The sequence below is a fragment of the Chrysochloris asiatica genome, unplaced genomic scaffold (assembly GCF_000296735.1).
Source record: "Chrysochloris asiatica unplaced genomic scaffold, ChrAsi1.0 scaffold00001, whole genome shotgun sequence".
In the NCBI taxonomy this organism is placed as follows: Eukaryota; Metazoa; Chordata; class Mammalia; order Afrosoricida; family Chrysochloridae; genus Chrysochloris; species Chrysochloris asiatica.
This window is the reverse complement of record NW_006408519.1, coordinates 24,759,475-24,783,672: the sequence shown is the minus strand read 5'-3', so window position 1 is coordinate 24,783,672 and position 24,198 is coordinate 24,759,475. Positions and strand designations below refer to the sequence as shown.

The 24,198-nt window shown below is 40.7% G+C and overlaps 1 protein-coding gene across 1 annotated transcript in view; it reads right to left on the bottom strand.

The window, feature by feature from the left end:
* Window positions 1-7,634: 7,634 nt before the first annotated feature.
* MAL2 (mal, T-cell differentiation protein 2) overlaps window positions 7,635-24,198 on the bottom strand; it is a 42,083-nt gene continuing 25,519 nt past the window's right edge. Inside the window, exons 2-4 of the mRNA XM_006830668.1 lie at window positions 19,559-19,729; window positions 10,626-10,781; window positions 7,635-7,706 (exon numbers count right to left, since the gene is read on the bottom strand). Of these exons, the coding sequence (XP_006830731.1) occupies window positions 7,635-7,706; window positions 10,626-10,781; window positions 19,559-19,729 (399 nt within the window). The remainder of the gene's footprint in view (window positions 7,707-10,625; window positions 10,782-19,558; window positions 19,730-24,198) is intronic.

Genomic DNA, 24,198 nt, shown 5'->3' with positions numbered 1-24,198 from the left:
TCCATTGATAAGAATGCTGTTTATTGGTCCAGTGGTGAGGATTTTTGTTTTCTTTACATTGAGTTGCTGCTGCTAAGTACCATCAAGTCAGTTCTGAGTCATAATCACCCTGTATAAGGTTTCTGAGGAACAGTTGTTGGATTTGAACCACTAACCTTCTGGTTCAAATGAACCTTGCAGTCCAGTTCTTATCCTATAGTGCCACACCAGGATTCCACTACCTGGAGTGTGTATGGAACAGTATTTACCTATGACTGTACTTCTTGTTGTGTTTGAAACACAATTATTTGTTGTGTTTGTTCTTCTAGTAGTCCATGGTATATTCAATCTTCTTCTCTAACACCACAATTCAAAAGCAACAATTCTCTTCCAGTCTTCCTTATCCATTGCCCACTGAATACAAAGTGACATGGCTTGGGTCAGGTGTACCTTTGTCCTTAAAGTGACATCTTTGTGTTCTAGCACTTTAAAGAGGTCTTTTGAAGCAGATTCATCCAATGCAATATTTCATTTGTTTTTTGATTGCTGTCTCTATGAGTGCTGATTATGAATTCAAGTAAAATGAAATCTTTGGCAACTTCAATGTTTTTTCCATTTATTATGATGTTACTTACATTGTAAATGTTATCTATATGCAATCCATAGTGGAGACTGTATGTAGTTGATTTTTGCTGTCTTTCATCAACAAGTTATTTAAATTCTCTTCCCTTTTATCAAGCAAGGTTGTGTCATCAGCATATCATAGGTTGTTAATGAGCCTTCCTTCAATCCTGGTGCAGTGTTATTCTTCACATAGTTCAGCTTCTCAGATTACTTGCTCAACAAGTATACAGATTGAGTAGGTATGGTGAAAGGATACAACCTTGACACACACTCTGCTGATTTTTAAAACATTCTGGTTGAATGACTGCCTCTTGGTCCATACAAGTTCTGCATGAGCAAAATAAAATCTTCTGAAATTCTCATTCTTCACAATGCTATCCATAGTTTGTTAAGGTACACAACACTGAGTGCCTTTGCAGAGTCAATAAAACACAAGCGATTTTCTGATATTCTCTGTTTTTAGCTAAGATCCAGCTGACATCAGCGATGAGATCCCTGAATCCACAGACTCTTCTGAATCCAGCTTGAATTTCTGGATGTTCCCTGTCAATGTACTGCTGTAACTTAAAAATAATCTTTAGCAAAATTTTACTTGTTTTAATATATAACGTATTGTTTGATTTGGAGGAGAATATTGAAAGTGCCACGGGCTGCCAAAAGAACCAATAGATCCGTTTTAGAAGAAGTGCAGCCAGAGTGCTCCTTGGAGGCCAAGGTGGCCAAACTTCGTCTCTCATACTTCGGACATATTGTCAGGAGGGACCAGTCACTGGAGAAGGATATCATGTTTGGTAAGGTGAGGGTCAGAGAAAAAGAGGAAGACCCCCAACGAGATGGATTGGCCAGGTGGCAGCATTGATGGACTGAAGCGTGGCAACAATAGTGAGGTTGGCCCAGGATCGGGCAGTGTTTCGTTCTGCTGTGCATAAGGTCGCTATGAGTCGGTACCGACTCGATGGCACCTAACAACAACAATTGTTTGATACTTTCTGCATTCTCTTGAGTCATCTTTCTATTGAATGGCACAAATATGGATGTCTTCCAGTCAGTTGACCAGGTAGCTGTTTTTCAACATTGTAATTGGTTTGTCAATTTCTGGAGACATTAATACCTTCAGTACAGGTTGGATTTCTTTCTTCAGTGCCATCAGTTCTTGATCATATGCTGCATCTTGAAATGGTTAAATGTCCCCCAATTATTTTTTTGGTACAGTGACTGTGTGTATTCCTTCCATCTTTTTTTGATTTTTCTTGCATTATTCAATATTTTGTCCATGGAATTCTTCAATATTGCAAGTCAACGCTTAAACTTTTCCCTTCAGTTCTTTCAGCCTGAGAAATGCTGAGCATGTTCTTCACTTTTGCTTCTCTAACTCCATCTAGGGCTTTGCCCATTTCATGCTAATACATTAGTCTTCTAGAACTGCCCTTGGCTATCTTCTATTCAGCTCTTTGACTTCATCATTTCTTCCAGTTGCCCTAGTTTCCTTATGTTAATGAGCAAGTTTCAGGGTCTCTTCTGATGCACATTTGGTCTTTTCTTTCTTTCCTGTCTTTTAATAACATTTTTTTTTTCTTCACATACTATGTACTAGATGTCATTCCACAATTCTTCAGTTCATTGGTCAGAAGTGCTGAATGCATCAGATACATCCTTGAGAGTGTCTAAGTTGAGGTGGGATATACTCAAGGTCATAGTTTGGCTCCCATGGACTTATTTTCTTCAGCTTCAGCTGAACATGCCCATGAACACTTGCTGTTCTGTCCCACAGTTGGCCCCTGACGTTAATTAGGCTGATAAAATGGAGCTTTTCCATCTTCTCTTTCCACAGATGTATTGATTCCTGCACATTCCACCTGGTGAAGTCCATGTGTATATTCACAGTTTGCGTAAATTTTTTCAAAAAATATGTGCTATAGAGGGCAGATGCTATAGCATTTTATTGCTACAGATATATATTGAACTATTGGAGAACGTGTAAAATGAGCATTCTTCCTGTTTCCAGAGTTAACACCTAATCATTTTACACTAGACATTTTCAACTTTAAAAGGGTAACTTTTCACATACATTTACTGGAACACAAGAGTAAGGTATTGTCATTAATACTCAGGGATTTGTGAATTTGAGAAAGAGTTATTCCATGCTGATTTGGTATGTCCTGTTCTAGGCATGTTGCTATGACATTGAATGCTATGCCACCAGGAGCTTAAATACCAGCAGTCTGCTCTTGAGGAGAGGTCTCAGTGGTGCTTCCAGACTAAAACAGATTAAGAAGAAAGGCCTGATGATCTACTTCTGAAAATTCACCAATGAGAACCATGTGGATTAAACAGAAAATCGTTTGATATAAGATCAGGCTCTGATGGTGGGGTGGCTAAATGCTCAGCTGCTAACTGAAAACCCAGCAGTTTAAACCCACCAGCCTCTCTGTGGAAGAAACATTTAGCTGTTTGCCTCCATAAAGATTACAACCCTGGCATCCTTAGAGGGAAATTCTATCCTGTCCTATAGGGTCGTTATGAGTCAGATTCAACTGGCCTACAACATTTCAAAATGGGCATTTTGTTCTGTTGTACCTGTGACCATTGTGAGCTAAGAGCTGAATCGATGGCAGTTAACAATAACAATCCTAGACATTAGGAACATAACAAGAAGCCTGGTGTAGCGCTGTAGGGTGAGTACTAGGCTGCTAATCACAAGGTCAGCAGTTCAAACCCACCAGCAGCTCCAAGGGAGAAAGATGAGGCTTTCTGCTTCGGAAAAGATTTGTTGTTATGTGCCATGGAGTTGGTTCTGACTCACAGCAACCCTGTACAGGATTTCTGAGGCTGTACATCTTTACAGGAGCAGAAAGCCTCATCTTTCTCCCATGGAACAGCTGGTAGTTTTGCACTGCTGACCCTGAGGTTAGCAGCCCAATTCATAACCACTACACTACCAGAGCCTCAGAAATCCTATCAATACAAGGGTTTTATGAGTCTGAATGGATCTGGTGGCAGTAAGTTTAAGGGACACAACAATGAACAAAGCAGATAATTTCTCTCCATAAATCTTATATTCTAGAAGAGGGCAAACAAAACAAATAGCCTATATGCTATCACAGATCATCATAAATACCAGAGAAAAATATAGTAGGGAAGGAGAACAGGAAATAAGGTAAAGGACTCAAGTTTAAGTAGCATTTTCAAGGCAGGCCTCACGGAGCAAAGACCCAGCAGGGTGAGGAAGCACACGATGAAAACATCCACGAAAAGAATGCTTCAGAGAGAACTTGCGTTGACCCATTGCTTGGAGTACAGCTTAAGCTGTCCAAGCAAAATGCTTCTTTCAAAAAGCTCAACTGTCAAAACATAAAAAGTATATATTCTTAAGATGCTTGCCTTGCCATCATCTTTCCTCTGTGAATACCTTAAGCTGCTACCTAAGATGAGGGTGCACTTTGTGACAAACTTGAAGTATGATGTTAAGGGGAGAGCTCACAAGAAGATGCTTTTCTGATTCTGGCCTCTAGAGAGGTAGTGATTCATAGCCAAATGTGAAGAGTGGATTGACTAGAAATCCCTTCTGAAGTCAGTTCCAGAAGTGATCAAGCAGCTGGGCCAATTCAGGAGGGGCTGACTTGATATGATGGAGATGAGGGTCCTTCCAGTCCGTGCCAGAGGTAACGACTGTCCAGAAACAGAGTCCAGAGAGATCATCAGGCAGTCAAGCCTGTCCAGCACCTTTGCTTAAGTCTGCAGTTTGCTTCTCCCCATGGTGAGGATATGGCCAAAATGCTTACATTACAGCTAAACGAAACAAAATTCTTACAGCTAAAAGAGTCCTTGTTTAGTCACAATTAAAGTTCTACAAGATGGCACCATCCACAATCAATTATGCCACCGAACATCCTGCCAAAAGCTTCCTTGGGGAAAAAAGGGTCATGACCAGGTTCTACATTTTTTGATGTAGGAAATATGTAAAGTGTGGGACAACTGAGGTGAACACAGCAACTATCAGCCTCGTCTTGGAAGTCAGACTGCTGGTGTGTGAACTGTGGCGTCACCTGCTAGGTATGTGACCCTGGGTGCTTCTTCAGGTCTGTGTTTCAGTGACCCCCATCTTTAAAACAGGATAGCAGTATTTCTAGGGTTAATAAGCCCCACCCACTGCCAGGGAGTCCATTCTATATGGGACGGAGTCAAACTGCTTTTCAGGGTTTCTGAGACTGTTAACTCTTCATGGGAACAGATTACCTTCACTTTCTCCTGTGGAGCAGCTGATGGTTTTGAACTGCCAACTTTGTGGTTAACAAACCTGATGCTTAACCCACTGTGGCATCAGGGCTCTTTATAGGATTGTTATGAGCCAACACTTTAAAAAACGCTCAATGAGCTAATACTTACAAAAACATTCAGAACAGTGTCTGGCACACAGTAATGATATATATATTTTCTAAATAAAATGAACATATTGTTCATTGAATCTTTCTTAGGAATACTGTTTCTTAAGACTTGCTGCTTTCATTGGCATCAAAGAATAAAGGCTGGCATTTACCTGGGTAGACTTTCTTTAAATAGAAATGCTTCAAGCAGAACTCTTCTACACAAGTCTAGAAACTTTTAATCTGCCAAGTTTATATTACCCTTTGAACTGAATTTCGTAGTGAATTTTATTTAAAAAAAAAAAAGACCAAAAATTATCAAATGGATACTTTATTAGAGTCATAACACTTATAAAATAAATTTCTCTTCATGGAGTAACTAGATTTTTAAACCAACCAACCCTTTCTCATTTTTATAGCTAAGGTATATAAGGAAACTCTGAATGCCATGCTGTTGGTTCAAGCACTTTGTCATTCAGTTCACAAATCCAGAATGCAATTGATGGATAAATGTAAGTATTCACAGTTAGATGAGTTTTAGACTTGGTTCTTAATGATCTAGAAGCGATCTGTTTACAAAAGTGCCACCAAAGCATCTTAATAAAATCATTTTATTTAATGCTACCAAGCATGGCTCTGTTATATATTAGAAACAAAAATAAAATCTCAAAGCTAAATCTAGCAGCCTAATTTTACACAATTTCACCTAGAATGGACTATATATTCTTATGGCACATTTTTGTCTTTGTAATGTACATCCTATTACAGGTTTAGTGCATGGTATGGAGCTAGGAATACCAAAAACGAAAGATATTATACAAAAGATATGGCATGAGCATGGAGCAGTTAGGGCTGATTTTTTCTAGTTACATATGCAAAGACACCGTTTGCCTTTAAAGTCGTATCACAAATAAAACTATCACATGATTCTCCTTTCTCGGGGTTTCTTTCTATAACCAGTTTATTCCTATGTGAATCATGCTGCTTATTCATGGTGAATCTGTTCCATAAGGTCTGGTAGCCCAACTTATTCATGGCATTCACTGAGTTGCGTTAGCTTAGAAGCAAAGGGCTGAAAGAACACGGTAATCAAAAAGCCCTCTGTTCCTGAAGCAGACCTCTTGGGTCAAGGAGCAAGCTCCCTACTTGGACAGTGTGGAAGGTCCTGGGCTGACTCTCTTGCACTCCCATTCAAGCCATGGGGTGCCTTTCTACTACAGGGTCTTTAGATGTTGTCTGTTGTTGCTGTGTGCTGTCGAGTAGGTCGTGACTCATAGCAACCTTGTATAAGGTTTCTGAGAGCAGCTGTTGGATTTGATCTGCCAGCCTTGTGATTACCAAGCCAGAGCTTATCCTACAGTGCCATACCAGGGTCTTTATATAGGTAGGTTGAAATATTTCTTCGTGTTATTCAGCAAAAGACAATTTTTGTGTGTGTCAATTGCTCTTTCTAAGATTGATTTCATGTACTTGTCAGTAACTCAAAGGCAATGTAGGCTATTATTAAAATAGGTAAGAACCCCCAACCTTTAGCTGTATTTAATACTCTATTTATAGTTAACTTAAAACTTATTGCAAAATAATCAGAAAAAAAAAAATTCAAGGAGTTCTGTTTCAAAAAGCTTCACATATCCACGTACAGGTATTTGTAATATTCGTGCACAGGGCATGCAACTGTATACTGAAGCATAAATAAGTTCAAAGTAAGACATAAGGAGCTATGTATCAGTCCTAGTAGTGATTCCTGGTCTCTAAGCATTCTGTTCTAAGGGCACCGATGAGTCTCACTCCACTGTAAGGAGAGCTTTAGTTAGATTATGCAGCTAGGGTTCAAAGTACTTGTCCCCTGTACCCGAGACTGTGCTTGAAGTCACTTGAGAGACAATGTGCTCCTCCAAAGGTAACCTGTCAACCACTTAACACAAAGGCAGTGTGATTATTGCATAATGAAAGTAACTACTGTGTGGCTTATCAAATTGGTTTTATACCTTTCAGTTCAATAAAATACAGAACAGAGAACTAGGATTTTATAAAAGAGGTCAGCAAATGATGGCCCATAGTCCAGGTGCTGCCTGATGTTGTAAATAAAGCTTTCTTGGATCATAGCCACATTCATTCATTCATAGGTCGTCTATGGCTGCTCTCATGTTACAATAGCAGACTTGATTAATTGTCACAGACACTATATGGCCTTCAAAGATGAAAGTATTTACCATCTGGTCCTTTATAGAAATGTATGCTGGTCCCTGCTTTACACAAAAAGATTCAGTAGAAGCCTATTTTAAACATAGTTTAAGGGAGTTTTTGTTACCTACTAGAATTAAGGTACAGGTGATTCAATACCCACATAGAATGAATAATACTTTTTATGTAGAATAACTGCTTATTTTATGGAGATAAAGAATAATTTTTTTTTTTTAAACATAGGTGCAGAATTGAAAAGTGAAATGATAACCATTTCTCTGTTGAACATCAAAGAATTAAGATTTCACCCATGAAATAAACCAAAAATTGCACTTAGATTCTATGTATTAAAAATAAAGCAAAACAAAAAACAAATACTTCTGTAATATGTTATTACATCTGGACAAAATGGTACCCAAGTTGCTAAGACATATGAAGTACATAAATGAAATGGACACACGGAGAGTTAGTTTCTAAGGAGTGTTACGGTCGCCATCTTCGTAAAGCCAGTGCCAAGCTGCAACCGTAACAAGCTGTTGTCACAAAGGCAAAAATCTAAGAAAAAAGAAAGAAAAATTTACATCAGACTTATAACTCTAAGGGAACCATCCTCCTAAGGAACAGTGATTTGAGCACTATCAAACCCAGAAATGTTTTATAGTTCCCTTGTCTGGATATAGTTTATATTACTGCTTCATCCTCTCTTCTTACAACATCACTCTTCTTTTAAGCATTCATATTGTTGTTGTTAAATGCTGTCAAGTTGGGTCTGACTTACAGGGTTTCCGAGGAGCTGCTGGGAGTTTGAACCACTGACCTTACGATTCAAATGACCCTTGCAGTAGAGTGTCATCCTACAGTGCCACACCTCTATTAGTTCTCTCATTGGTGGGCAGCTTATGCTGACCATCTATCTGTTCACAAACTGGCTCACTTGTTAGTTTTTGTGAAAGACTTGGCCACTGTATTAAAAGAACTGTTTTAGACAGTGAGCTCGGGCAATGATGACAATGACTGTCACAACTCAGGGAGGCAGCGCATGGCTTCTGTGACAATAGAATGTGATTTCACAGTGATCAAAGACAATGGGTGGGAAGGAAGCATCGGGACGTTGCTCTCCCTATTGTGTGGGCAGGAGCCCTTGTGCATGAGTTTGTGTTCTGCCTTGCACGACTGCCCTCGATAGCCAACAAGGGTTTCTTTAGTACCAGCTATGTGCCAAGCACTACACTTGGTCCATATAAATAAATAGAGACATTGTCCACACCATTTTGGGGATTTATGATCCATAGAAAATCCAAGACCAAAGAGCTGAATATGATACAATGGCATGATTTAGTGCGGGGATTGTTAACCAGGAAACAATAACTGAGACGAACACTGGATTCACCTACATGACATTTTCAGAGTCCCAGTGTGGCGCTAGAGAATAATGTGCTGGATTGCAAGGTCAGTTTGAACCACAAAGTCAGTGGTCCAAGCCCACCAGTTGCTCCTTGTAACCCTATACAGGGTGGTTATGGGTTGAATCAATTTGATGGCACTTAAAACCAACAGGGCATGCTCAGTTTCCTGTTCTGCTCTTCTCCACACCCTTTGCCTGATGACCATCTCTCTGAAAGATCTCTAGTCTAGAAACTGTCCTCTGAAAGAAAGTAATCATTTTTGACACTTACTATTAGTGAAAATGACGTTTCCTCTCTCTCAAGTATATTAAAATAAAAATGAAAATGAAGAGCTTCTAATATCATGTCACAAAAGAATGGCTCACACATTTCAGTGCGATTAAAACTCAGAAACTAGATTTACTTAGACTGGAGGGAATGTTTTTGGACTCAGTGTAAAACCTGAAGGATTTATGGGCTTATTAAGGCAGAGAGATAAAGAACTTTATCCATGGGGCTTCAAGCCATTTGGGACTAAAGGCCCTATCTTCTAAGTCCATTTTTTCCATGAACTTTTTGAAACTCTCTTGTAGGTACATAAAGAGGAAGAATATTAGGGACAAAGTCACAAAAGAGGGACTGCCAGAACAGTCACACTATGCTGGATTCTTAGGGAAATGAATGCTAATGAGAAAGACAATGACATTTGCTATCTTAAGAAATTATCTACAAGGACCAGAAACAATATATGAGGCAGCTTCAAAAATTCATGGAAAAATTCCAGTATCTTTTAGTTCCATTTTTCATGAACTTTCTGAAGCCCCCTCACATCATTTCTTTAGAAATGTATATTAATGCAAAATAACAAGCTCATTCCAGAATGAAATTCATCTATGTATCATCTATTGTGGCACTGTACAATAAGCATTGGACTGTTTACTGCAAGGTTGGTGGTTCAGACCCACCAGCCACTCCTTGGAAACCCTATACAGGGTCATTATGAGTCAGAACCGACTCAATGGCCCTTAATAGCAAAAACAGTATCATTTATTGTAAGGATCCCTGGTGGCATGTGTGCTAGTGTTGGACTGACTGCTAACCACAAAGTCAGGGGTTCAAGTCCTCCAGCCGCTCAGTGGGAGAAAGATGAAGCTAGCTGTTCTCATAAAAAAAAAAAAAAAAAAATTATAGTTCCAGAAATTCTATATAAATAGTGCTGTAGGATAAGCACTGAACTGCTAACCAATATTTTGGCAGTTCAAATCCACTAGCCACTCCTTGGAAACCGTATATAGGGTCGCTATGAGTTGGAATCCACTCAATGGCAGTTAATACCAACAAGAGTCAGAATCCACTTGATGAGAGTGGGTTTGTTTTTTAGATTAGCTTATAATGGTTGGCTTGTCTGCCTCCCCCACTAGGCTGCCCTTTCCTAGGAAGAAGGGACTGCAATTCATTCACTCCTGTCCCCAACATCAGCAAATGGTAGATTTCCAATAAATAGTTATGGAATGAAAATGAATTACATGTAGGTTTTGAACAATGAAGGACACAGATAAAAACACATCTCCTTAAAAATAGGTGAAGCTACGAGAAGTAAAGAAAGCTCAATTAAGTCTTTGTACAAAGTAGCCTGTGTTGGGTAAGACCTGACTCCAAACTCCACTTTCTCTCTTCTCTAGCACAATGATTCTATGTGGGTACAGTAGTACTACAACACAGGGCCCTGCTCTGCCTTTTTACATGCTCAGGTAGTCAACCACACCTTCCACAGGAATTGTTCTTATTTCATCTAGAATAAGCAGCAAGGCTGAAGACAACTACCTACGGGTGAGAATTATAATGGCGTACCACTAACAAACCTTTGTCCTAAACACTTCCAATCTGCAAACTGGCCCACCAATGCCTTCAAACTGGCTATGTTCCTACAGGAATGTCAACCTCTTTGTGTCTCAGTTTCATCACCTGGGCAGACAGAAAACAATGAATACTCCATTTAATGGCTAGAGTTACTTTTGCCTAAGTTAGAGAACTTGGCATGGGGGGGAAGTGATGGGGTGGTGGGGGGCTGTACTCATTAGACACTTACTGTGGCTGCAACGTTGACATTATACTGGTTATCATTCAGAAGTGGCTGCACAGCCACGGTTGTATTGCATTGCAGATCATGCAGGGATGTAGCTGCTGCTTCCAATAAAAAGGCTCCAAAGTAGAAGACAAACACAGTAAAGTGGTAAGCAAAATCCTGAAACGAGGAAGATAAAGTAAAGCCATAGAAAATTAAAACACTAAGGTTTGGGTTTCTGTTCTTCATTTCAAACGAGAAAGCTGAGGTTCAGGAAGATCAGAACATTTACTCAAACAACTTTAGCGTGATATTGGCTATTTATTTTGGCTGTATTAGCAATATAAAGCTAATATAAAGTATTAGCAATATAAAGCTGTTAGAATCCAAGTGAAACTCAACCAACTCATCTTAATTAGCATAGTGGCAAATGTTCTGATACACTGAATTTTTTTTTTTTTAATGTTTCATTTCCATGTTTTACTAGTCATCAAATGTTATGTGTGTTAAAAAGGTAAAGTCACATTACTTTTTATGAAGCTTCATTACTGTGCTCTATCATCGCCTCCCTCCACCTCCCCAAAACATTTCACCCCAACCCCACCGTTGTGGTTACCTTATATTCCATTAAATTTTCCCTCCATTTAAGACAGTCTATTTTATATTTTATCCTGTAATCTATCTGACCTTCCCACCACCTAGATTTCTGTTCTGCTGTGTTGAGCTTCTTTCACACTGTAATTGTTTGGATCATAGTCTGACCTCCCAGATCCTCTGAATTTATTCTTACAGTCTTATTCTGTTCTCGACTCTTCCATTTGTTGATTGACTTCTGGGTGATGCTGCCACGTACGTCAATCTCTGGTTGTTGTCTGTACTTGTTGGTTCTCTATCCACAGAATTCCCTTTAGGTTTTTTCATCACAGGGTTGGCTTTGTCAAAATCCCTTAGCTCCTGTTTATCCTGGAATGTTTTGACTACACTATCGTATTTGAGAGGCCAATAAGCAGATATGAAAAAAAGAATGTCCACATCTTTATCTCCGTGGTTCTGTCAGGTGTCCGTGGCTGCTCTGATCCTTCCCCGGTTCGGTCTCACCCAAGATGGTGGCTCCGGGAGCAGTTGAGTGCCTTGGATTAGAAAGCGCAAGATTTCTTGCTTCTGCTATAAATTCTACTGGCTGTGAGCTTTCCAACTTTCTAAATATTCCTTTATATGTGGTTAAGAGTTCTGGGACCACCCCCCGAGTCTGCTTGGTCCGGTATTCTGTGTTATTGTTGATGGAGCTCCTTACTGCACTTCCATCCAATCCACCATCTTGTTTGTTTCTCCCCCCAATTTTTTATGTTATATTCATAAAGCAGCATATGGATGAAAAAGAAAAAAACCAAAGGAAAGGACAGAAGTGCCCACTACAGGACAATGCTTCCCATGCATGGTCTCCAGGAGTTCTATAAGTAAGACATTATGATTGGCACTCTAAAAAACTAAAGAAGACTTGGGATAACTAAGGAGAAAAATCAGACCTTCCCCCAAAGGGTTCCATATCTAGCAGGTTAGGTATTGATTAGTACCTAACCCCATCAAGCTATAGATGATGTTCCCTGTGATACACTGAATTTTATAAGAAAAACCAAACAACACATACACCAGTTACCACTGAGTCAATTCTAACTCATGGTGATTCCATGTGTGTCAGAGTTGAACTGTGCTCCACAGAATTTCCAATGGCTGATTTTTCCAAAGGCTTTCTCCTGAGGTGCCTCCAACCTTCCAGTTATCAGCTGAGAACATTAACTAGCTGCACCAACCAGGGACTCCCATATTTTTAATGAAATGTATAACTTTACTTTGGATCCAGGTGCCGCAGAGATTGATATTATTCATATAATAATAAAAAAGTAATGTATGCTGTTCTTGAAATTCAAGTAAAATTTAAATTACATTTTTTTATTATAGCTACAGTGAACATATGTACACATTTTATAATGATTTTGTTTTTGAGTAATTATTATTTTATCCATTGGATCATCATCCCATATACTGAAATATGCAGCTGGATTATAAAGTCACAGAATTTACCAGCATATTGAAAAAAGGTATGGAAATCTTTCCTACAAAACTCACTTAGTTGTTTATTACGTTATTTTGTATGTTGCTGGGAAAAAAAGGCATTAACTATTAGAATTCAGTGTCTCACCGTATTCATGTACCATCAACACATTGCTACTGATGGTAATGACTCCCCAATATGAAGCATTTACATTCATTATTACTCTTCCTTTTAGCCACCAGTTATTATCCTGATTTTACGAAGAAGTAAATGTCTTCCTCCTTTTCAGTTCAATGACTGTTCCCAAACCACACAGAGATGAACTTTTAGAAGAAGCATACAAACCCACAGAGGTCTGGCTCCAAAGTCCATTTTCTCTCCTTTCTATCACGCTGCCTCTATTGTTGATACAGCAATATTACAACACAGGACACCACACTGTCTTTGTAAATGCCCATGTGAACAAACAATGGCACCCACTGGAATTGCTCTATTATATCTAGAATAATCTGCGAGGCTGAACTGAACTAACCAGGGGTAAGAATTACAAAGGCACAGTACTAACGGTGTTCTTTCTACTTAACACTTGTCATTTGTAAGCTGAACTACCAATGTCTTCAAAACACTTAGGAAAAATGGTACATGCTGGACCATTTTCCTAATGGTACACTTAGGAAATGCCTAGCAGATGGTAGCGGTGAAAGTCAAAATGCGAATTCAAATGTCACTACTTCTAGGGATTAAATACAATAAAGCTGAGTCTTAATTAGCAATCATAATGAAGGGAAAATATGTTTGGGATCGTTAGGTATTTAACTGACTGACGTGGACTCTCAGAAATGGCTTGTTTTATTTTCAGAGGGAAGGAAAACATTCTGTCACAGTCTACAACTTTTGGTATGATCTAGCCCTTGGCTTCCTCCCCAGTCTCATCTGATGCTGGTCGCATACCTCTTTAAACAACAGCTACTTTGGCCTCCTTTTGGTCCTTAGGAGACCTGATAGCAGAATGATTAAGGGCTGAGCTAATAATGAAAGGTCGGCAATTTGAATCCATCCAGCAGCTCCATGGGAGACAGAAAGACTTGATGATCTGCTTCCATTTCATCTAGGAACCCTGACGAGGGCTCTGTGACTCGATCGCACCTAACAACAGACAGCACTCTATGTCGGAAAGCTTATCGCCTTTACACATGGTATTGTCTCTGTCTGAAAAGGTTCTTCTCAACACCAATTACAGCCTGCACATCTCTGCTTGTGTATTCCTCCTGCCCAGGGTTGTTTCCTTCCTTCTTTTCAGGGCTATTAGAAATAAGTTGTTCTGGTCTGAAGACTTTTTTGGTCCACTCTTACTTCTTGGGGCTGCCACGCAATACATTTTCTGAACATACAGCCAGGCTAGTCATTAAAAATCAGTGGTCCTCATGGGTTAGTGTGCATCTGAACCCCCTGGAGCATTTGTGGCACTACAGGACCTTATACAGAGTTTCGGACAGAGCCATCTGCATGGAAGCCAAGTGCAGAAAATAGTACCACCATTCCTCCTACAGCAAGTCTACTCAGTTAGGTTCCATCATCCATTGCCATGGCCACACAGAACTCAGACACCGTACTCACACTTAAGGGCTTCACCAGGGATACTAACAGGTTTCAATTCAGGGTTAGAAACGTTCAGGGCACAGCTCTTCTAGCCAGGGCAGCTTCTCCCCAGCTGTGCCCACAGGTAGGCCTCCCTCTGTCCAGTGAATGTTACGAAGCTTTTTTAGGGCCGCTGGTTATTAATGTTTACAGCGAACTCTTCTCCACCATAGTCTCAGCCTGAAGGCACTCAGCTCTAACTCTGTTGGTCAGCAAGCCTAGCTCCTCCAGTTAGGTGCTCGAGGCTCCTCACTCTGCAAACCCAAAGTCACTCAGCTTTATTGCTCTGTGGGCTGAGTTTTACACCTCTCTCTCGTGCACTGGGCTTGGCTCTGCAGCTGCTGGGGCTCCTCTGTGGCTCCTCTGCCACTCTCCAGTGTCACAGGTCATCTGTCCCTGAGTTCAGGAGGTTCCATGTACAGGGATATCAGTGTCCAAACAGATGCACTCCACTCCTGGCTCTCCTTAGATGGTAGTAAGATTCCCCACTTTGCTGCTGAGATGGTCCATTTTATACCCAACAAGGATGGCAACACTGACCAGTCACCACTGTTGTTGTTAAGTGCCTTCGAGTGGGTTCTGACTCACAGCAATCCTGTATAGCGTTTCGAAGCTTTTTAAATCTTTGTGGGAGCAAAAAGCTTCACTTTCTCCCACAGAGCAGCTGGCAGGCTCAAATTGTATCACACTTAGCCCTGTTAAAAAATCTTACAACTGAATTTTATGATCCATCAGCATTCTCTCCCGCTTCTCTTACTCAGGCCCACCAGGAAGTTTTTTTTGGTGGGAGTTTATAGACCACGGCTAGAAGTGACATGCAAGAGCTCACTGCAGCACAATCTGCATTTCAGACAAGTTCCCAGGTGCTGCTGGTGGTCAGGGACCACCCTTTGAGTCACTGTCCTAAGCTCTTGGCACTCTCCCTTTCACAGATGACCTCATCCACATTCTTGGTGCCGGGGGTGATTACCAAATAAACAAGGTAATCCTGGGCTGAGCTGAATTGTTCACTACAGATGAGTAAGCAAGCACTGGGAAGTTCGTGCTCACCCTACTTACTGGGGGACATGCCCTACACATAGCCTTGGTTCTCTCACAATCTCTCACTGCCTACACTCCAGAGTATTGTCCCTCCTGTCATATTTTATTCACCAACATATACACAATTATTCCCAAGCCCCATTCCTATCTTGAGGTCACCCTTGGCTTCTCAGCATCAGAACCCAGCTTCTACTGATAAATTAAAACTCCCCAGCTGTCTACAGGAGCCTCCTAGTTTACACACTGTTGTTGCTATTGCCATGAAGTGCTGTTGAGTGGGTTCCGACTCATATCGACCCTATAGCGTTTCCAGGGAGCACTTGGTGGGTTTGAACTGTTGACCTTGCAATTCAAACCAACCTTGAGGTCGAGTACATATTCTATGGTGCCACAAACGGGACAACCGCCACTTTGAGCTTCAGGTTTCTTATTTTGCAAAAATGAGGACAAGAATACTTATCTTCTGTAAAGAACTGTCATAAACATCAAATGAGTAAATAAATGTGATGGTGGTGGGGATTATGTGCCGTGAAGTTGGTTCCGACTCACAGCGACCCTGTGTAGGGTTTCTTAGGCTGTAAATAAATGTGGGGGAACAGTAAATATAGCTCAGGACATTTAAGATATTAAATGAGTGACATCCAGAACAGGCAAGGGAGGATTATAATCAAATGTATGCCAACGACATTCTTGGGGAATACAGGGAGACTTTAAAAATAACTCTCATTTTTTAAACTATCTGTTCTTAACCCCCTTTCTTAGGGAGTATATAAATATGGCATCTCTTGTTTCAAATTAGGCAAAATGGTATTCTTCCCTCTCCAGAAAAAACCACTATCAAGAAAAAACAAAAATCACTTGCAAACTAAAATATGCTTCTTGTTACACAGTAAGAACAGGGCAAATTTTTAACTTAGGTTTTTGCATATTATCTTTTCTTTCACCATTGATACTAAAGCTAAAAAGCTTGGGGGAAAGCTGGACCAGCTGTATCAGGAATGTTCATTTAATCTCCTGATCAATGACAGTTAGATGAAACATTACAGTCAATTTCCCAGAACAAGTCATTTTAGAAGAGAAATTCTTTATCAAAATGCATTCTAGCTTCTTCCACACACGGCATAGAGGCTGCAGTAAATTATCACCAGAGGGGGAGAACAATCGATCTTTCACAATTTTGGAATGCAGCAATTATGTGTTACCACTTGGGGACAACTCCATGAGATGTCTTACTTGTCAATTTTCCTGACCGAGAGTGTAAGAAGTGTTTGATATCACAAAGCCTATGAATGTAAATCATGTGATCAAAGATGACTGAGTATGTAGAAAATCACAAAGAGAGAGAGAGACAAACAAACAAACAACACCCCACCCAACTTATTATTTCCAAATAGGGTAGGCATTTAAATAAACTCCTTGAGATCAAGAGTTGGCTTTCTAAAGTATAAGAGGGATTCAAATAGTGTGTGTGGAACACTGGAATTAAAAGATAATGGAAATTTTCTACGAACTTTTAAAACATTCTTATATGCCCACCATGTGATGAGCACCAAGAAGGGACAACCACTTTCCAATGGCGTGAGTGTTGCTATCGGCATTGTTTCTTAGTGAGAGGACTGCTGTTTTCAGAATCAAATCAATTCTGACTCATGACAACCTCTTGTGTGCAGAGGGTTTCCAAAGCTTTAGAAGCAGATTACCAGGTCTGTCTCCCCACGCACATCTGGGAAGGTTTGAACTAACCTTCTGGCTAGTAGTTGAACACTTAATTGCTTGTGCCCCTCAAGGACAAGACTGGGCTGCTCCAGTTGAAAACCCACAGGGAAAGCTTTACAGACAACCTATAGAACTGATAGGGTTCTTTCTAACTTCAATGATCTCTCTTACATCGTGGTGTCAAACAATACAAAGAAAACTCCTGAATTTTATCATCAGGACACATTAGACACATTGCTATAAACCGGGGGTAATACAAATTTAGGAAAATTAATAAACAAATAAGGATACTAATTATTGTACTTAATATCACAGATAAGACTCATGCTGTTGTTTAGTGCTGTCAGTTTGGTTCTGACTCAAGGCAACCCTGTATACAGTTTCTAAGGCTTTAAATCTTGGAGGGAGCAGAAAGAAAGCCTCATCTTTCTCCCACTGAGTGGTTGGTGGGCTCAAACTGCAGACGTTAAGAGTTCGCAATCCAGTGCTGATCGTCTGGAGCCAGATTCAATAAATGCAAATGGAGAAAAAGAGGGTGTGACCATAAAGATTGAATCCAAACAGGAGTGATACTCAAAGTAGAGTTAAACATTGGGAAAGCATGTTCATCAACCAACCACCAACTTGAAACAGTTCTGGACCCTGCAGGATGCTGGAGAATCCCTACTTGATCAGCTGCTCCTTTTAATTGCTGGGATTATTGGAAGGGCCAGGAAGGTCCCAAGGGAGGGATCAGGTTGGTAGATGGCGCAGCCTGCAGCAGGATGAAACAAGCTGGGCAGTGACTACGTACTAACAAGTATACGAGCACACGTCAAAAAGTCTTGCTACTAGGGTTCCAGTTCATACATGCATGGGTTTATTCCAAGCAAAACATGTTTAACCATGTTTCTGAGCAGTGGATAGCTGCAGACAAGTTTTCTCAGAATGTATTTGTGTTAGTCTCATTAGAGTGCCTTCACAAACAATCCAATCAAAACAGTAGCTTCTGAGGGGATCTGCTGTCCAGTTCAATTCAAGGCAGAGGTTGGTCAGTTCAGAAGGTTATGGCCATTGTTTTGGTTATTCCTCTCATTCCAAAAGGGAAATCTTGACAGATTTTTTTTTCTAGAAGGACTCAGGATGATCACAGAGACATATTATTAAGAAGTTTTTAAGGAAACTGAAAACTGCATAGTTGAGAAAAAGGCCAGGAAAACTACAGTAAGGAATTGTTTGCATTCTGACAATGCACCTACTCATTCTTTGAATGTAAAAAGGGCTGTCCTGTGAGATGATGCTGCAGGATAAGCACTGGACTGCTGACCCCAAGGTCAGTGGGTCAAACCCACCAGCTGCGCTCCTTGGAAACCCTAAGCAGGGTCACTATGAGTCAAAACAGACTCGAGGGCACTTAACAACAACAATGAGACTTCACTGGAAAACCTTACTCTATCCACTTTAAAGTCCTGATCCTGCCCCTTTGGAGTTCATTTTGTTTCCCAAACTGAAAACAAAATCTTTAAAAGGAATACTATTTGAGTCTTCTTAGGGTGCCCAAACTGCTGTTTGACGAGATACAAATCCAAGAGTGCAGTAGAATTCTATGGGAAAGGGTTAGAGAGATAGAAACACCACTTTTAGAAGCCCTGGTGTGGAGTTGCATGATAAGCACTGGACTGCTAACCACACAAGCCACTCCTTAGGAACTCTATACAGAGTGGTTTGCTATGAGTCAGAACTGATTTGACAACACTTAACAATAAGACGACCTAGATAAATACTAAGTCGAGAAATAGTAGCTTCATATGTTGACATTTTTGCTTAATAAAGGCTTCTATGATCTTCTAGTGATATTTTAGATCCATTCAGTGGCCTCCTAATTTAAAAAATTGCGCTGGTTGAAAAAATTTGTTCTTGAGTAGTTGCCCATCTAGAAGAAAAATTGGTCATTTGGTGTATGTTTTTTAAGGTCTATTTTTCACACAATAAAAAAATGACAAAAAAAAAAAAGTAAAAGGAAAATTCATTTATTGGTACTCATCAATTCTTGTTAATAAAGGACAGAAATTGATAACAAAAACAAAATATCCACTTCTCCTTTCTATGTGTTTGGCAAGCAGAAGGTATTATTAATGGTTTTCTGAAGAGAATACATGCATGTTAAACATCTAATGTACAAACCAATGAAAAATTTCCAGATATGTGTTCCAACATTCATCTCCCAAAGGCATCTGTTCAATAGTTCCTTGACTGTAATGTAACTCATTCGTTGTAGAAAACAAAACAGTCTTTTAGTAAAGGTCATCAAAATCAATAAGTAGTCGCTCGCTCTATCAGCATGAGGATTTCAACACCTGGGATCCTGTTGACCTGCAGAGCACTGGGTCAGACCCTGCATTCTGACCTCTCTCTCCCACTGGAGGTACCCAATAAATCAGAACGCAAAATCGGGTGTTTCAGAACAGAAGGCGATGTTTATAAGCTTCCCACAGCTTTCTGAAGCAGACTTAAAATCAAGATCCCTTACCAGGAAGTTCCAATTGACATCAATCTGAGTCACCATCCCAGACAGGAACATCCCCAGGAAGAGGAGGGAAAAGAAGAAGGCTGTCACAGACACAAACATGACCCATCCTTGCAGCAGAGGTAGAGGAACGTTGGAGGAAGCAACCAAAATCCAGACAAGTCCCCCGAACACCTGTGAGAAACAAGACCACGAGTGACAGGTTTAAAACTTTTGTGCACCAGAATTTAGTATACTTGTATCAGCCACATTCTCTTTTCTCCCCAGACCACTGCACATGTTCCTGTACCCCACTCATCATTTTCTAGTTCATCATCTTTTCTCAGGTGTAAGACCTTCCCTTTTATTTAGAGTCCTGATCCTATTCCAGGCCTGTGTTTCTATATCTGCCTCCACATTGGCCTCATCCAGAGCCCGGGAACACCTGAACCATTCTTTTCAGTTTCTAAACCATCTTCTCTTGACCCTGCAGCTACTTTAACTACTGTCCTCTCTAGGTAGGGTCCTTTGTAGTCAGTCACTGTTACAGAATTGTCTATCCTTGGTCTCTACGTTCTGCCCTTGAAGTTATTCCGCAAACTGCTTTGCCTTGGCTTCTGTCCGCTTCACTTTTCAAGAGTTTATTAGCAAAAGTCAGTCAACAGCTTCTTATCTACCACATCCAGTGGACACTTTGCAGTCCTAATCAGGGCTTATTTGCATCATTTTATATGACTGTATTATGGCTATGACAGCTCTACCTGTTGTAAATAAACTGTGAACAATACACTTTACCATTACCTATTGAGTACTTTTGCAGCCCTGGTGTGGTGCTGTGGGCTAATGTGTCAGACTGCAAAGTCGTTTGAACTGCAAGGTCAGCGTTTCAAGGTCAGTGGTTCGAGCTTACCAGCTGCTCCTTGGAAACCCTATACAGAGTCTCTATGGGTCAGAATTGACTCGATGGCCCTAACAACAACAATTGAGTATTTATATGTGCTGGACATGGGACTATGTACTTAGATATGTGTGGGTCTAATATTTGTGGCACTGCAGGATAAACACCACACTGCTAACCACAAGCTCAGCGGCTGAAACTCACCAGCGGCTCCTCAGAAACCCTATACTGAGTTGTTATGAGTCAGAACTGACTCTACATCACTTAATTACAATAGTCAATAAACGCCTCCAACAGGTCAGGCACTGTGTCAGACACTGGGTATATGATGATAAGGGAGTCTGCACTTGGTCTCTATCATTGCAAAACTCACAGTCTATTAGAGGAAAGACACAATTAAGCAAGTGATTAAAATGCTACTTGATAACTGGGCAAGTACTGCAAGTTATGTGGTGCTGCAGGATAAAGCACTGAATAACAAGGCCAGTTTGAACCAGAAGGTCAATAGTTCAAACTCACCAGCTGTTCTTCGGAAACCCTATACAGGGTCGCTATGACTTGGAACTGACTTGACGGCTCTTAACAACAACAACACTACTGCAGGTCCACACAGGAAGGATTCTAAATTCAGGCTTGAAAGTCAAGAAATCTATCCTGGAAACAACAACAAAGGACACACCTGGAGAGAAGTGGAGGAGAGAACAGCTGAGACGATCTGGGGGTTGCTGAGAGAGCCTGGCAGAGCTGAGAGCAGAAAGCAAAGCTCAGTGGTGGGGGCACAAGCCACCAAGATGGGAATGGTGCCAGGTTCAAGCTACAGATTGAGCAGAAATGGTCCTGAAGGTGATGGCCAATGTGGAGAACTTCAGTTAAAGGATGATGAGGACCACGAACCATGCTGAGCAGAACTAGCAAGATCGGCTATGCACTGATAAGGATCTCTCTGACTAGAGTGGGAAGAACCAATGGCTGTTCCAGAGACAAGTCAATGCATTCTTGGAGAAATTTTTAAAGTAGACATTATGGTAGCTGGTGACTAGTTAGATGTGGGACACAACAGAAAAAGAATAGACAAGAGAATTACCCAGATTTCTGGTTTTGGCAACCAGTAGAGAGAAAACACTGGAGGAAAACTGGTTAGGGGCATGAACAGATGAATTCTCTGGATCTAACACCAACACTGATCTTGTATAGCAGATTGCTGTTGTTAAGTGCCGTTGAGTCGGTTCCAACTTACAATGACCCTGCATAAGGCTTTGGACCTTCATGGGAACAGAAAGTGTCATCTTTCTCCTGCTAGAGTGGCTGGTGGGCTCGAACTGCAGACCTTGTGGCTCACAAGTCCTGTGCTTATTGTATGGAGCCACCATGCTCCTTTGTAATGCATGCTTGCTCCTATATGATCACATCAGCCTTTTTCTTCATTGTCTCTAGCTATTATCTCCCTCAAGAAGAACAACCACTGTCTAGATGGGTCTGTTGAAAAAAAATGGGGATAAGATGCTTATGATTCAATAGTGAGTAACTGATATCATGACTAATAGCGACTGTCACAATTGTGAAGGAAGAAGTTTTGTAACAAAATGGGGGAGTAGTTAACCTTACAGTCCAGAAACAGAGGACCCAAGGACCATCAAGGGAGAAGAGCACAAGTGGAATGCGGGACCCTTTCCAGAGAAGCAGCGACACCAGAGATGGAGGCAGAGATGGGGACATGGAGAGAGGGAGCAGCTGAGGACTCTAGATTCATGCAAAGAGAGGGACTGAGAGCTGGCAGCCAGAAGGCAGACTTGCAGAATGTGCCCTTTGGTGATGTAAAGTATTACATATGCCTGAGTGTTTAAAAAAAAAAAAAAAAAAGAGCTAAAATGACTAGAGAGAAATACTGTTAACTGATGGTACATGGAGGGGATTATAATCATTGTAATAAAACAAAGTGTATGATTTGTTGAATGTAAAATTGATGATTTTCCCTGTAAACTTTCACTCAATTCACAATACAAACTTAACACACACACAAAAAATAAATAAAAGAGGAAAACCGCAGGCCAAAGATAAAACTGTTTGTCATCTGAGTGGCTGGCACATGACGGATCTGCAATGCTCTTGCCTCCTGTATTTGAGGAAGTCCCATTCATGGATTGTCTTAGCTCTCTGGTGCTGGTGTAACAGAGACACCACAGGGGAATGGTTTTCATAAGCAGAAATGTATTTTCTTCACAGTTTAAGAGTCCTAACTGAGGGAACTGAATCTAGGGGAAGGGTCTCTTTCCCTATCAGCTCTGGAGGAAGGTTGCTGCCACTTCTGAGTTTCTACTCCTGGGTGGTCTTCACGTAGTCAGTGAACTACTATCCCTTCCCTCCCACCTCTGGCAACCGGCAAACCAGGATTCTTCTTTTTTTTCTTTTCTCTTTTAAACTCATATATTTGTGGGCTATACAAACATATATCTCCCACTTTTCCTCACTTACCCATTCAGCCTATGTTTCAATCCATGTATCTATGATCAGAACACTGTTGTTCCAAGATTGTGTCTATATCACTATCTACCTCCCTCTTCTTGTATATTACCCTCCTGTCACCTGAGCTAACATGTGTCTACCCTCTAACCAGTTCTAACCAGTAAATTACTCTCCCCTCCCTCCCACCTCTGGTAACCATCACTATAGTTTAAGAATTGAATAAAGGGTAGAATCTGGAAGCTTCTTAAGGAGTCCTGGTGTGATGCTGTAGCATCAGCACTGGACTTTAAACCACAAGTTCAGCAGTTCAAATCCACCTGTTGCTCCTTGGAAACCCTATACAGGGTCACTATGAGTTGGAACTAACAACAACAATAGCATAAGTCTTGGTGTGACGCTGTAAGATAAGCATTAGACTGCTAACCAAAGGTTGGTGGTTCAAACCCAACAGCCACACCTTGGAAATTTTATAAAGTGTCACTATGAGTAGGACCGACTTGATGGCACTTAACAACAACAATATCAAAAGCCTAGGATGCCTTGAAGAGACTGTTGGTAAAATTATGGACTTCAAAAGGAGATTCTGATGAGGGCGCAGAGGGAAGTGAAGAGAGCGCTGGATAAAGTTTCTGCCATCCTAGAGAATACATATGCTTCCAGAAACAGAATGCTGCAGGCATTTGATGTGCTTCTCGTGAGGCTTTCTAAGAAAATGATAAGTGTAATTAGGCAATGGAGAAAGGGCAATGCTTTTTATGCGGTGGCAGAGAACTTGTTTGAATTATGTTCATATGTTTGCTGGAAGGCAGAATTAGTAAGTGATAAACTTAGATGAACCTGGAAGGCATTGTGCTGAGTGAAATTAGTCAATCACAAAAGGGCAAATATTATATGAGACCATCATTGTAAATGCTTAAGAAAAGGTTTCAAACTAAAAGAGAGTCCTTGGAAACCCTCAACAGGGTGGCTATGAGTTGGAACTGACTCAACGGCACTTACCAACAACAAACAACAATGAAACAACATGCAATCTGTAACACGGCACACCCAGGCTATCATGCCACCAAAACCCTCTCCTGATTTCGGCTCGGCTCAGTTGCTCTGCTTTCTTCCAGAACATCTCTCTGTTGTGGATCAGTTACACTGCTGAGACACAGTGAGTGATCTCCACGCTTTCCGTCTGTCTGCTCTATGAAGCCTTCTTGGCAACACACTGGGTGACTGAAGTCAGGCACAGGCATTCCCTGGTTAAAATGCCCATTAACGTTATGTCAAATTTCCCTCATTCTGAACTTTCTGAACC